The sequence below is a fragment of the Stenella coeruleoalba genome, assembly GCF_951394435.1.
Source record: "Stenella coeruleoalba genome assembly, chromosome: 4".
In the NCBI taxonomy this organism is placed as follows: domain Eukaryota; kingdom Metazoa; phylum Chordata; class Mammalia; order Artiodactyla; family Delphinidae; genus Stenella; species Stenella coeruleoalba.
In genome coordinates, this window is record NC_137149.1 from 36,127,324 (window position 1) to 36,142,355 (window position 15,032).

General features: G+C 53.7%; 1 protein-coding gene across 6 annotated transcripts in view; it reads right to left on the reverse strand.

Annotated features, from left to right (window-relative positions):
• Positions 1-2,520: 2,520 nt before the first annotated feature.
• Positions 2,521-15,032, reverse strand: part of EVC (EvC ciliary complex subunit 1) — an 84,230-nt gene continuing 71,718 nt past the window's right edge. For 4 of the 6 annotated variants that reach the window (XM_079919981.1, XM_079919979.1, XM_079919978.1 and 1 more), the window contains 6 exons: positions 14,111-14,255; positions 12,205-12,316; positions 7,247-7,373; positions 6,001-6,094; positions 5,177-5,288; positions 2,521-4,705 (listed from right to left, as the gene is read on the reverse strand). In XM_079919981.1, coding sequence (XP_079776107.1) covers positions 4,621-4,705; positions 5,177-5,288; positions 6,001-6,094; positions 7,247-7,373; positions 12,205-12,316; positions 14,111-14,255 — 675 coding nt within the window. In that variant the 3' untranslated portion in view covers positions 2,521-4,620. The remainder of the gene's footprint in view (positions 4,706-5,176; positions 5,289-6,000; positions 6,095-7,246; positions 7,374-12,204; positions 12,317-14,110; positions 14,256-15,032) is intronic. The other 2 variants (XM_079919980.1, XM_079919977.1) reach the window with 1 other exon arrangement.

Sequence of the window (15,032 nt, forward strand, 5' to 3'; positions counted from 1 at the left end):
TAGCTCCCTTCCTCCCTCCACGGAGATGACCGGCCTCAGGACACACTTCCTTGGATGCAAATTTACCATGAAGTTAGTGATGCTCGTCAGCTGACACCGGGAGGCCATGGGCGTACCTGGGATCTGGGTTAGGGCAGACTGAGTTGGGTTCAGTGGGCATGGGCACGTGTCAAGTGGACGTAATTCCAGTCAGCCCGGGCACAAATGGCCACCCCCTGTGCCAACTCCCCTGCATCGTGACACAGAGCGCAGGCCAGGGGACACGACGCAAATTCATCCCGTGGCACCTGGCACCAGAAGTGCGCCCAGACCGGAAGTGTGCCCAGCAACAAGGAGAGGGAGCACTGAGGCAAGTGTGCAGAGCCAGAAACCGGTCCATGGAAATCTAGCCATCCGATGCACACAACAGTGAGTGGAGAAATGTTAGAACGAAGTATTACAGAAGTGGGTTAGGCAATTCATTGACTTAAAAAATTATATTTTTGTATTTGTGATTTTGTGGAATTCATCAGGTTCTAAATATATTTGTTCTGCTCTCCTCTCTCATTCTAAACATATATTCTCTTTTATACCTTTTGTAACTTTATTGGCTTTTTATGAAACTCTCCTTGCCCAAATGTACAAGTTCCAGACACCCTCCCATCCTCCCACCCCACCCTAACCCCCCACCAAATCTGGGCCCCCTCGCCACTCCTCTCGATGTGTTTTGGGGGTGTCCCCATGGTAGAAGCCTGTGACTGGGGCGACGTCTATGTCTGTGTTGGGGGTGGGCAAGTTTAGTTCAGGGGTAAGTATGAGCAGGCTCTTTGTGGACACAGAGTCCCCCAGTTTGGCCTCATCAGTTATAGAGCTGATATGCAGATCTCTGGCTGCTCTGCCTCTATCTCAACCGGTTCCAAACTTGGATGAGAAATAAAGGAATGTATCTACCATCCCCTCCCCCATCCCAGCAACAAAATATACAGACAGTTTTGTTTTTTTTTTTTTTTTTTGCGGTACGCAGGCCTCTCACTGTTGTGGCCTCTCCCGTTGTGGAGCACAGGCTCCGGATGCGCAGGCTCAGCGGCCATGGCTCACGGGCCCAGCCGCTCCGCGGCATGTGGGATCTTCCCGGACTGGGGCACAAACCCGTTTCCCCTGCGTCGTCAGGTGGATTCTCAACCACTGCGCCACCAGGGAAGCCCTATACAGACAGTTTTTTTTTTTTTTTTTTTTGCTGTATGCAGGCCTCTCACTGTTGTGGCCTCTCCCGTTGTGGAGCACAGGCTCCGGACGCGCAGGCTCAGCGGCCATGGCTCACGGGCCCAGCCGCTCCGCGGCATGTGGGATCTTCCCGGACCGGGGCACGAACCCGTGTCCCCTGCCTCGGCAGGCGGACTCTCAACCACTGCGCCACCAGGGAAGCCCACAGACAGTTTTTAAGAGCAAAAAAGGGGGGTCTGATCTTATCAAGGTGGGCAGGGGTGGTTCTTGAAGTCGTGAGTGAGCCCTGTTGAGATGTGAACAATGGCTAGGAGCTGATGAGGCAAAGGGGATGGGAGGAGGCAGAAGGGTTCCAGACAGAAGACTGTCATGTGCCAAGGCCCTGTGGTAGGCAGGAGGTGTGGCACATATGAGGCTGTGAGAGGAGACAGAGGCTGGGTGGGGGCAGCAGCATCAGCTGGGCTGGAGGGGTGGCGGATACCAGACCTCGCAAGGCCCCGTGGTCCATGTTAAAGAGTTTGCTTTTTCTCCTAAGAGCAAGGGAACGCCACTAAAGAGCAGCAGTCAGATCTGTGTTTTAAGAAGTGTGGACAGATAAGAGGAGGGTGGGGCAGGGCAGGGCAAGAGCAGGAGCAGTTAGGAGGCTTCTGCAGCAGCAGCAATATCAGCCCCCGAGTGATGACGGCAAGACAAAGCCCAGGTCGGCTGGAGACTCTGCTGACCTTATACCACATTGGCTTCATCTAGCAGCTCAGACCAGATCAGAGAGGCTAACTTTGCATAAAAATTAATCCATTAAACTCTTCAATATATCATCATTCATGAACCCCTTCTACTTTTACCTCCTTCCATCACAGCCCATAATAAGAACTGGGGACACAACCCAGATGGAGGGAGGGCGGCTGAGATGTGTCCTCGGGGTCTTCTTGCTGTTCCTTCTCTCTCCCCGGCCCTCGGTGTGCTGTGTTCATGCAGCTCAGTATCAGGCCTGAAAGTCCTCCTCCACACCCCGGTGTCCCAGAGCCTTCGCCCAACACAGCGGAGAGTCCTTCCAGATGTGAGAGTCGCGTTTTTTTTTTTAACATCTTTATTGGAGTATAATTGCTTTACAATGGTGTGTTAGTTTCTGCTTTATAACAAAATGAATCAGCTATACATATACATATGTTCCCATATCTCCTCCCTCTTGTGTCTCCCTCCCTCCCACCCTCCCTATCCCACCCTTCTAGGTGGTCACAAAGCACTGAGCTGATCTCCCTGTGCTATGAGGCTGCTTCCCACTAGCTATCTACCTTATGTTTGGTAGTGTATATATGTCCATACCTCTCTCTCGCTTTGTCACAGCTTACCCTTCCCCCTCCCCATATCCTCAAGTCCATTCTCTAGTAGGTCTGTGTCTTTATTCCTGTCTTACCCCTAGGTTCTTCATGACATTTTTTTCCCCTTAAACTCCATATATATGTGTTAGCATACGGTATTTGTCTTTCTCTTTCTGAGCGAGTCGCATTTTGTTTTGAACAAGGATGCAATTCCATTATGAAAGGCACCTCTAGAGTCGATTTTTGATGTGATGGAAACAGACGCAGTCCACACGCCTTTATGGAGAGCTATGCGCCCCACACTGTGCCGAGCAGTCCAGTGGCATGTGACAGGTGACAGGTGACATGTCCCCTGGACTAAGGGAGCTACACTTAAGCAAAAGCGTCACCCATGCAAGATCCGTGGAGGCTGAACCTATACTGCTCGGATCTTCCAGAGATCCTGGTGCTGCCAGGGCATCTCCATTTACCAAACTCACGTCACCAACTCAGACGTTACCAGCATAGGAGGCATCTGCCTTCAGAATGCCTCTGTGCACAGGACCCATGTGACAAAAGCAATTGCTATATAAAACAGGTTCTCAAAATATCGCAGGAAGTCAAAACTTGTTATAAGACTCTGCAGAATAAGGAAATATTTTATTTAGCCACTAGAGGGGGCTGTTGGCTAACTTTGGAAATTCGCCTGGTGACCAGTCAGGATTTGAGCATCTCCGATGGTTAGTATCCTTGACAAACGATGTAACTAGTATGGATTACTTCTTTTGTTAAGGAACCTCGCTTTCCTGAATAAGAGAGACTAATCTAGGTTGTAAGAAATAAAAATTCAGACCACAAATGGTCCAGAAAATCCCTGAGACAGAAGCTTCTATAACCTGGAGCCCACTCTGTACTGGGAATTTGTGGAAACCCTGTACTCCCCATCCCAGACTTGCCCGGGGTCAGCATGCTCTGACTTACATCAGTGGGTGATGCCCCCAAGGGAACATCCGGCCATGTCTGGAGACATTTTTGGTTGACACAACTGGGGAGTGCTTCCAGCATCTGGTGGGAAGAGGCCAGGGAAGCTGCTAACCATCTTGTAACGCACAGGTCAGCCCCACCCCCCAAAAAAGAAATTTTCTCACTCCACGTATCCACAGTGCCAAGACTGAGAATCCCTGATTTCGATGAAAAGGGCAATTTTCTTTCCGGGTGGGAAAGGCACTGGCTGGTCTGAAAGCTGGATATTCTCAGCATCCACTGGGAGAAGCATTTCTCCTTAGGGGAGGGCTGCTGTCTGGCAGAAGAACTCATCCCTCCCAGGGGAAGTCCTCCCGGGCAGGGCCTCCTTCCTAGCGCTTTAACTGTCTCCAACAGAAGACCCTAACGCAGGTGTCATGTATCTGTGGGTCCTTAGGTCCCCAGGGTGGGTGAGGATAGGCCTGCCGGCCAGGGAGTCCATGGGCTATGTCATGGGGCCCTGAGACGCCTCAGATGCCCTCACTGAGACCAGGCCGTCGCTGCTGGCTGAACCAAAGAAGGCAATGGGTCCTGAGGAGAATCCATGTTGGCCACTGCCCACGGTGCAGGGGACAGAGAGAGCGGGGGTGACGGGAACGGAGGAGAAAAGGCCTCGGACCCAGAAAACACCAGCAACACCTGGTGATCCCTTTATTATAGGTGGAACTCCACCGGGAGGCTGGCGAGCAGAGGGCCCCCAGGGCGGGAATGAGACCACTTAGCGCTCGCGGAACGCTGGTTCGGGGTGACATTGGGACACGGGGTTGGGAAGCACAGGGAGCCAGGAAGGAGGGGCTTCCCAAGGAACGGAGCCACATCTCGAAGCCAAGGCGACACTGAAAAACTGGAGCAGACGTGTTTCCAACACAGGGGTGGGGGTGGGTATCATCTTCACAGGCGGTAGGGTCCGCCCTGCTCGTTTAGGCCTTTTTCTGGGACTTTGATACCCATTCTCCATCCCTGCACAGCAAGCCTGTGGGCAGAGGGGAGACCCCACCCCCACCCCGGGGTGGCCAGTCCCTTCTCACTGCCTGGGGGAGAGGCAGGTGGCATACAGACGGGGTCTTCAGGTTCCGTCCCCCCGACCAGCCTTAAGCTACAGGTTGCTTCTTCTCTTTAGCATCTTCTTGGAATTCTCACCGTCACCAACCTCACTTTCTTGCTGGCTCAGCCTTTTGCTGCTTAAAATATGGAAGAAAGGCAGTTGGTCAGAACTTTGATTCCAGGTCTGTCTAGATGCAATAACAATGCATCCAATCTGATCCCATGAAAAGGCGGTGACAGGCCATCAACACAGTCTGCATTTTGACATGGGCTGTTAAGAAACAAAAGCAACTCCCAGGTTCCCTCTCTTTGGTGGGAGGTCCGACCCATGCTCAGATGACGATGGATCCACCCCACCACAAATCCGGAAGCATCTGTAGCTGGCAGCGCCCTGTTGAGGCCTGGGATTGCCAGCTATTCAGGCTGGATGCTGACGGGCTGGGGGATGGGTCGTGGTTGACCCGCCAAATGGGACACTAATAATAGCAGTAACAGTAATACCAACACTTCCCATTATCATCCATCATTTCTCGGACCCGAGTCAACGCCTCTGAGAGGCGCCGGATTTCCTGCCCAGGTTTAGGAGATCAACAAGGGCCCTGTTGTACCTGAGCGATCCTGGGGGGGCACCCCCTGAGGCAGGGTCGTCGTCCTTGGGCCCCCCAAAGTCTCCTCTGTCCCGGGGTGCCGGCTTCTTCCTTTTGGTCCTTAGGGGTTTCTCTGCAGGAGACACGTGAACCCAGAAACCGGCTCTGTGACTCTGGGTAGGTGACAGCATCTCTAGGCCTCACGCCACCCCAGCATTGTTTGAGTACCTCTGGGGACCGAGTATGCACTCGGTATCTACTGCTCTTAGACCCGTTTAACTTGTGAGGAGGCTGAGACCTCGCGGGGGGCGAGAGCTATCCCAAGCCCACAAGGCTGAAAGGTGGCAGAGCTAGGATTCAAACTCAGTCGGCCAGGCTCCTGCTGTGTTTCTGCCACACCCCGCGGACGGGCAGCCTTCCCTTCCGAAGCAGTTAAGAACCTAGAAAACAGCTCCAGTACCATAGCTTTTATTTTAATAGCCCTCCATGACTTTACACACCTTCCCCTTGCTATCCCGTTAGAGGTTACAACACTCTATGATGTCCCTGAAGTTCTGCTGGCCAAAGGAGGAGGGCTAATTATCCCCACTTTACAGATGGGGAAACAGAGTCAGAGATGAGAGTCAGCTACTGAGCAGCAGACCCAGGAATCGGAATTATTGCATTTTGAAGGGCCAGGGACACAGGGGCATCCTAGCCTAGCTGCTCATCTACAGACAGGACACAGAAGCCCAGAGAGGGTAAGTGCGGTGCCTGGGGCCACACGCCAGTTAGTGGTACACCCGGTGCTGGAACCTATACTCCCAGCCCAGAGAGCCTGCAGGGCATCGCCTTCTATGACTCACCTGACAGCCCATGCTTATTGGAAAACGGTTTGCTTTCGGCAAGGGGCACCCGGGCCAACGCCGCCAACTCTGAGATGAAGCTCTGCTCAGCTTCCTGGATGCAGAGAGAGAGGGTCAGCTGGGCCTGCCTCTGCCCTGCTCCGCCTCTACATCGCCTTCCATCAGCACGAGGGGGCGCTCTGAGAGTGGGGACAGGACCGCGTCCCCATGTGGAGGAGGACTCTCCAAGAGGCATCCAGAAACGCCAGGAGCAGGCAGACGCACGTGTGATGCGGGGGAGCTACCCACCCATCCTCGCTCACACCAGCCACGGATCCCACTTTACAGATGCGAACACTGAGGCGCGAGGGGCTCGGTGAGGGCAGCAGCACCAGGAGCAAGCGCACCCCTGGTGACTCGAGTCTGAGTCCTTAACTGCCAACACCATTGATTATCAGCCAGACCCGAAGTCCGTGGCTTATTAACTGTGGGGCACTGGGAGGTGACCTACCTCTCGGGGCCTCAGTTTCCTCATCTGTAAATGGGAGACTGGGTGTAACCCGCACCTTGGCTGTCGGAGTAGGACTTTAGGTGGTGGATGTAAAGCTCTCTGCTCAGTGACTGTCTACAAGAGACCCTCAGGGAATAGACGTTAACCACCATGAACGTCTTTCTCATCATCGTCTCAGATGTCACTGCCACACTGGCGGCGAACACTCAGACGGCGCCAGCACTCCGCTCAGCCCTGCCATTCTGAATATTTGATTTTTTTACAGGCAGCCACTTTGCTTTCAAGCCGCACCTTATAATCTCACGCTGATGAGATTTTTCTGGGATGAGATATCCACAGGTATCACGAAAGCTGAGCTTCCTGTATGTTCTAGGTAAAGTGCAAACCTTGGTCACAGCAGCACTGCCTGAATGATACCGATGTTTGCCGTGACACCAAGAGGCCCACACGGTGGCGATTCACACACAGGGAGACGCTCATTCCTTTCAGCTCAACAGACAAAACTGACGAGTGGTCAGGGCCTGGTCCGGAGCTGGGTGCTGCAGACCCGGGGGAATCAAAGTTCACAGTTGAGCAGCGAGGCTGATGTGTCATCAGCCTGTGAGACTAGCGGGGGCTGAAGGGGTCCCGAGCAGGGCGTGTGGTCCTCACAAAGGCTCCAGTGCTGACCTGTGATCATGAGCTTAGCCTTTTACTATTTCCACTCCCCTGTAAACCACTGCCCACTTTGCAAAGGCCCATTTTCAGAAGCTGTACCTGTAGCTGAGTCTCAAGCTGGGCTTCCAGATGGTCCATGACCCTCGCGCTCTGCTTCCACGCGTCCTGGCGGGTCCGCTGGTGTGCCGTGAACTGGGCCAGGAACTTTTTCTGCTGCGCCAACATCCTGGGGGAAGGAACGAAGGCCGTCAGCGCTGCCCTTCCGGCAGGTTCGTCAGACCCAGCACGAACCTTTCCCCAAGGCCTGCTGCGTCGTGGGAACTAGTGACCGATAGCCATCCTTGAGCCCTCGGAGCCAGAAGAATGGCCATCGCGGGCACGATTTACTGCGGCCACATGCCCCGTGGACACAGCTCGAGTCCCTCCACCAGCGGCTGACTCATCAGAAAAGCAGATGCTGTCTGATTAACACTTGAGAATTTACAGAGTCTCACACATACATTTTTCACTTGATCTTCAGGGTGGCTTGGTGACATCAGCAGGACAGAGAGGAGAAAAGCTCGAGAGAAGCTCAGAGGGCCGGGGGCAACCCTGAGGTCCCACAGCTGCAAAGCGGCTGGGCTGCAAGTGGCTTCTTCATATGAGAAAATCATTTTAACCCCAGGGTGTGGCAGGGAGCAGGGAGATGGTCCCCTGATAGCACCCGTCTTTATTTAAAATCTCAGAATAGCTCCTCCCTTGTAAAACAGAAGGCTCGTTTCCTAGGATGCAGAGTCTGAGAAACCCTGCCTACAGCAGCCTCATTACTGCTAGTGGCAGAGGACAGAGCTGGGGCTGAAGCAGGGTCCCTGACCTGGAGAGAGACCCCACCTCCTTTTCAGCAGCAGAGACCCCTCCCCTCCTGCTTCGAATACCCTCCCCTCCTTGGCTGACCTTCCTCTAGTCCTCAGCAAACAGGAACATTCAATACCACCCACTCTGTTTCTGTAATCGTTCTCTGCCTTCTTCCTGTCAATCTTGTGGTTGATTTTCTGAAAGGGGCTAAATTTCTAGACCTGAAGGCAGAAGTCACTTTTAGCATCAATAGGCAGGTGTCCATGGAGTATATCTGAAAGCACAAAATTCCACCTGCTTTTGCTTCTGCTCTTCCTTCTACCAGTAATGCCTTTCCCCTCTTCGTTGTCTTTGTCTGGCAAACTCCTATTCATCCTACAAGACCCCATCATCCGTCATCCATCCATCTATCCGCTCATTCCTTTATTCATAAAAGTATTTCTGGGCTTCCAGGTGCTATGCTGGGTTTTGAAGACACAGTTGTGAATAAGAGACTCATAGCCTCTGCCCTCATGGGGCCCCACTCTGAGCTGGGGAGGGAGATAGATATCGAACAAATAACTGTGATACGGCTGAGTCAGTGCTCTGCATTGTGGTTCTCTTTCACACCCTCAAGGAGGATGCATTACTTTCCTGGGACTGCTCTAACAAATGACCACAAACTAGGGGGCTTAAAAAAACAGAAATCTGTCCTCTCACAGAAGATCCCAGAAATCTTCAGTCAAGGAGTTGACAGGGCCATCCTTCCTCTGGAGGTTCTAGAGGTGAACATGTCCCTTGCCTCTTCTGGTGGCCGCTGGCACCCCTTGGCTTGTGGCTGTGTCACTCCAATCTCTGCCTCTGTCGTCACATCATCTTCTCTGTGTGTGGTCAAATGTCCCTCTGCTTCCCTTGCCATTGGATTCAGGACCCGCTGGGATAACCCAGGGTGATGTCCTCATCTCAAGACCTTTTACATAAATGACATCTGCAAAGACCTTTTTCTAAATAAGGTCACATGCATAGGTTCAGGGATTAGGGACATGGACATATCTTCTGCGGGCCCCGTTCAGCTCACTACAGAAGCTGGGTGGCTTCTTTCTGTGAGCAGCCTCCTCCCCAGACCCGCTCTGTCACCAGTCCTGGCCACTCTCGACCATCATCCTGCTGGCTTGTCTGCTCCCCCATGGACCTGGCTCTTGGGAACGCAGGGAAGTGACAGGCCTGCCCAGGAAGGGCCTGTGTGCCCGGGTTAGGGGCAGGGCTTCACGCTCGAGGCCTGGGGAGCCGCGCGAGGGTCCAGGAGCATCTGAGACATGGGCTGCCTCGTGTTTTCTGCGATGCCCTGGTTGCAGCACGGGAAGCAGGGAGGACGAGCAGGATTCCGGTCAGAGGCCACAGCTCTAAGCCAGGAGGGGAGCAACAAGGGCCCCGGACAAGAGAGCCCACAGAGGACAGAGGCTGTGCTGGGACAGCCAGGTGGTGCCCGAGCTTGGGAGCAGGAGGCCCTACAGGACTGCTGACCCCTGGCACGTCCTGGAGGGAGGAAACGGCCTGACTGTAGGCCTGGCTGTGGGATCTGAGTCATCCAGTGAGATGCGTAAGTTCATCGACTTCTTGTGTTTGGACTCAGATTTGACTATGGAAATGAACATTAAAAAAAAAAAAATCCATTCTGAAAGAGTTCTGATTCCAGAACTATTTGAAGTTCACATTGCACTGTGCAGTGCCCCATGGCTCGGCAATGACAGCACTGACGGCAATGATGGACATCAGCGCCCTGGCCACGTGCTGGCCTGTGTGTGGGCGTTGTGCAGGCTTTGCGTTGCTCATCTGCACAGTTATACATCCATGACACAGGTGTTACTGCAACCCCATTTTACAGATGGGGAACCTGGGGCTCGGGGCGTGAAGGGACCCAGCCACTATGTGGCTCATGGGAGGGGTCGCCACCGCGTCACCTGGTATCCCTAGGCAAGCTCACTCACAATCCCACCCCTTGCCAGAGATGCAATTTGAAATTTACCATCTGACTGAGAATTGTGCTTATTGACATCTCGTTTTTTAAAGTCAATACCTGTCATCACCACACTGCTCTGTCCCTAGGAGCTCTGGCTGACTTTCACTAGAAACTGCACTTATGAACTCAAGGAGATGGGCATGGAGGGAAGGGCATCAACGGCCATGTATGAGCCTGTAAATCAGTGAGACTGGGTCATGCACCCACACCCGCACTGGGCTTTGCTTTTATTTTCCATAAACCCAGCAGGGCTGGACCAGGTGGTGACCAAGGTCCCTCCTCTTGGGTCACTGGGGTCAAAGTGGAGCCCTTGCACCACATCCGTCAGAATCCCTGGAGGGAGGGAGTGTGTCAGCAATTAGATGCCTGGGCCTCCCTCAAAGTTCCTGAGTCTGGGTCTCCAGGTGTGGGGCGGCCCTGCATGTTCAGCAGAAAGCCAAGTGAGATGGATGTCCCCCAGATCTGAGAACCGCTGGACTGTAGTTTGATGGATATGCGACAGTCAGAGCAAGCCCCAGCCTCAACCCAATGGCAGGGCATTTACTGACCGCTGTTAATGGCCAGAGGATTTACAGAGGGGTTGCTGGACTCACTGTGACCCAGGGGACGCCGTGGTTCCTGTTTCCTAAATGAGCGTGAGATGAGGGCTGGGATTACTCATGGCATGGCACGGACCTGCTCTCCTCTACCCTGCAGAGCGGTGGTCCTGCTGCTGCTTCCAGCCGGCGGGATGCCTCTCCTCTGCCCCCTCCCCTCATCATAGTGCCCGCACCAACTTACTGCCATCTCTTTACTTGTCCGTCTCTCCCTGCAGGCTGTGAGCAGTCGGGTGGGAGGCGCTGTCCCCCGTGCCTAGCTCAGGACCTAAGTATGTGCTTACATGGACTTGTCGGTGCGGAGCCCACATCTCCTCAGCCCACCTGGTGGCCGGCTGCCCTTCAGTGGACAGTTCCCGCACGCACCACCGACATCTTACAAGCACCTGCGACCAGGTACCGGGGCTTCCTCCGGCCGTGAAGGGGGCGGGGGGCTTGGCCAGCTCAGGGATGCCTGGGAAGGCTGGAGAGTTAACGCCTCCAGGACAGACCCTCAACCAATGTGGAAGGGGGCTGGTAGACAAATCCCCTATTTTCCTTGCCCCTTGCTGGCGTAACTGGAAGTTGAGTTCTGCACAATCTCTCAGGAGGTCCAGACCAGGGCTGGGCCTCAGTTGCCACGGAAACCCCTCAGCATCACAGGCCTTACTGGCTTTTCTCCCATGTGGTAGGCTGCTCAGCGGCCCCCAAAGGTGTCCACGCCCTCCTCCCTGGAATGTGTGAAGATGTTCTGTTACACGGCAATCGGGACTTCATAGGCGTGATTGAGGTTCCTGATTTAAACTTGGAGATGATCCTGGATTATCTTGGTGGGTCTCAATCACCAGAGCCCATAAAAGCAGAGAAGCTTCCCCAGCTGGGGTCAGAGAGATGCAGCAGAAGAGATTCCAAGTGTAGGCAGGACTTAATGCTCCGAGATGCAGGGGCCACGTGCAAAGACCAGAGAGTGGCCGATGGGACGCCGGGAGGGCCAGCCGGTAGCCACAAGGAAATGGGACCTCCGTTCTACAAGGAACTGGATTCTGCCGACACCTGAAGAAGCATGGAAACTTCCAGAGCCTCCGATGAGAGCCTGGCCAGCAACACCTTGATTTCGGCCTGTGAGGCCCAGAGAAACCGGCGGCGCCCGCCCGACTTCTGACCTCTGGATCCCTGAGATAACACAGCGTGTGATTGGCGGCGGGTCCATGTTATGGCAAACAGCCTTCGTCCTCATTCCCCTGCTCCCTCCCTGTGCTTCCTGGGCTCACCTGCCCCCCAGGTCCTTGGCTCAGGGTCTGCTTCTGGGGGAACCCTCAGCACGGATCAGAGAGGAGATGCCAGTTCAGGGCTGTGAAGACCGCTCAGACCTGGAAAGGAAGCTCCCGCCACACCTTGACTTCCGCCCTTGTGCCAGGTCCCTTGCAGGGGCCGTGCGTAGAAGGGAGAGCCAGACAGGGGCTCATGGGCTTCCACGCAGCGGGGGAGGCAGAGGAGACCCGGGTCCGCAGGCGAATGTGTGGGAGGTCGGCTGCCGAGAGTGTCAGTGTCACTTGCACTGAGTGTAAGGTCAGTGCCGAGAGACACGTGCAATGCACAGGGGCCGGGATGGCCCGCGTGGGGACCCGCAGACAGCACTGAGGCCTCACCTCTGGTGCACAGCTCCGGAGGCTTCCTGAGTTCCACCCGCTGCCTCGGTCCCTGACGAAGGATCACCGAGTTCCTGCTTTTTCCGCAGCTTGAAATGTTCCATTCTCTCACCTAGAGCATTTAACATACACACAACGGTCAGGGTGCATGTCTGAAGGACTGACACTGCCAGGTCTGGCCCGGGCACTGAGGTGCAGGGATCAGCAGGTCACACGTGCTCTCAGGTGTGCCTCCACCAGCGCCACAGTTCACGCTGGGAAGGACTTCGTGTGCGTGAGGATGCTGCAGCTTCCGTCACACCCTGCGAACCCGGGAGGGCAGCACCCCGGCTCTCCCTGCAACTGCTCAGGCCCGGCTTTCTTGTCAGTATCAGGAGAAAGGGGAGCCGAATAGGAAAGAGTTAACGCTAAAGGGCCACCACAAATGGATAAAAATCCACACCAGGAAGGAAAAACCATTCAAACCCCATTCAGAGCTGCAGGGGTGCAGTTAGCCTTACAGACGTGGGTGCTGAACTGGGTGCTTTCCAAGGAGCTGGGAGGTTTAGCCTCTGAGTCCGAGGTGCACTGGTCTGCATATCAGAACCTGCTTATTCTTTTTTTTTTTTAAATTAAAACAATGGTATATTTTGAAACAGATGATGAAGCCTAAAATTATTTTCTACTGGATTCTTACTACCACCTGAATTAACTGCCTATTTATTGGACCGTAGTTATAATGAGAGGATGTATGAAGGGGGAGCCCAACCGTAGCCCTGCAGATGCAGAAACCAAGGCCTAGAGAGGGGATGTGAGCACCCTGGTCCCTGAACGTTCTGCAGAGGCGATCAGTCTCATCTGTCTCCTGCCGAAGGAGACCAACCCTTACTTTGGAAAAACAGCAGGAGGGATCTGTAGCCAGCTGGTAGATTTCTGGGCATGTCCCAGATTGTATCTGAATGTAGGGCTCAAATTCCCCAGGGCGAGGGGAAGAGAAACGTGGCAGCTGAGCTTATTGAGAAACATAATATTCACAGGAGACCTGCCCCCAGGACCCTGCCGGTCCTTCGTCTGGGGATCTTGGACTGTCCAGGAAGCATCCGTCGGAGAACATGGGATTCTACTTTGTTCTGAAGCCCTGGATGCAGGGAGGGATGGTACAAGAACAGGCCTTAAGGAACTGGATTATGTCTGTTACTACACCACGTTCTTGCTGGCCTTGGGGATCTTGTCCATTCCATCCCCTGGGTGGCCTCTTACAAGAGCCCACAGGGGAAAACTGTCTGGGCCTCAGGCACATTTATGAGCCACTAGCCTTTTCTTTCTTTTTTTTTTTTTTTTTGCGGTACGCGGGCCTCTCACTGTTGCGGCCTCTCCCGTTGCGGAGCACAGGCTCTGGACGCACAGGCTCAGCGGCCACGGCTCACGGGCCCAGCCGCTCTGCGGCATGTGGGATCTTCCCGGACCGGGGCACGAACCCGTAGGTAGGCGGACTCTCAACCACCGCGCCACCAGGAAAGCCCCCACTAGCCTTTTCTTATGGACACTGTGACAGCTTTACTTGAGGAAATTTCTATCTCTTTGGCCACCAGGACGTCCAGAGCCAAACCCATGTCACCTCTAAGTAGGGATCTGATGACATATGTCCCAGATGACGGCATAGCCCCAACTCCACCTCACTGTCCTGTCCTTGTTCTGATTAGCCTACTTTAAAAAAAAATCCTACTGTACTGTATGGATATATTTCTTTAAGTGCTTTCTCAAAAGCCTTTTGGGGACAGAGCAGGAGACAAATAAATACATAAAACATTAAAAAAATTAAATCTCCCAAAATAAAATTTGAAAGACCTGACATCTTGCCCTGTCCCCAGCTAAGAGCATGTTTGGCTCGTGGCTGGCAGGGCTTCCCGGTGGAAGGGCACTATACCCTGTAGGGTCTTCAGGTGATGCCGCTTTCTCTCCTCGTGGTCCTGCATGGCCCTCCTGATCTGCTGGTAATATGCGTGCACGAGCCGGCCGACACCAGCGCTGGTCACGTAGACGCTTTCCACAGCCGCCTCCATCAGTGTTCTCTGTGGGCAGGAGGGACAAGTCTCGGCAGAGGGCACACTCGGAGCCAGCCATGGCCAACATGGTCCTGGCTCCCATCTTCCACCCACTGCCAACCTTGGCTGGCCAGGAGCAGGCAGACAGTGCGTGGCTGGTTTAAACCAGTTTCGATAATCTTATTTTCCTTTGTCAGGGATGGAGACTGACTGTATGACCCAGTTCTGGTCAATGAGATGAAATATTAGGGAAAGTCTGCTGAGGGCCAACCCTTTCCGAACATTAAGGCAAAGCCTTGGTGGGGGTGACAGACTTTGCTGTTTCCCTCTTCCTGCCTAGAATGCAAACTTGATGTCTGGAGTGGCAGTGGCCATTTTGAGACTATGAGGCAACCAACCAACACCAAGAATGATGGATCAGAAAGAGAGAGTCTGGTCCTTGGTCCTATCACAGAGCCTCTGTGCCAGCCTGGAACCACCTACTTCCACATTCCTTGTTATGTGAGATCAGTAACTTCTATTTATTTTTGTCCCTTGCAGTTACATGCATTCCTCAATGATATACTTTCAGACCCAAAGCAGAACAGAAAGGAAATGCTGAGATGTCCCATCATCAGGGACATGTTGGTTGTGCACTGGCAAAATCACCGTCTTTTACTTCATAAGATAATGGGCAAAAGTCAGGTTCCAGAGCCCCCATTTCAGCATTTATTGAATGGTTCCAAGCTTTGGGCAAGAAAAAAATACCCATTTATTACTGTTGAGTGATTGGTTATGTTCCAAGGCCTAAGAAATGTTCCCTGA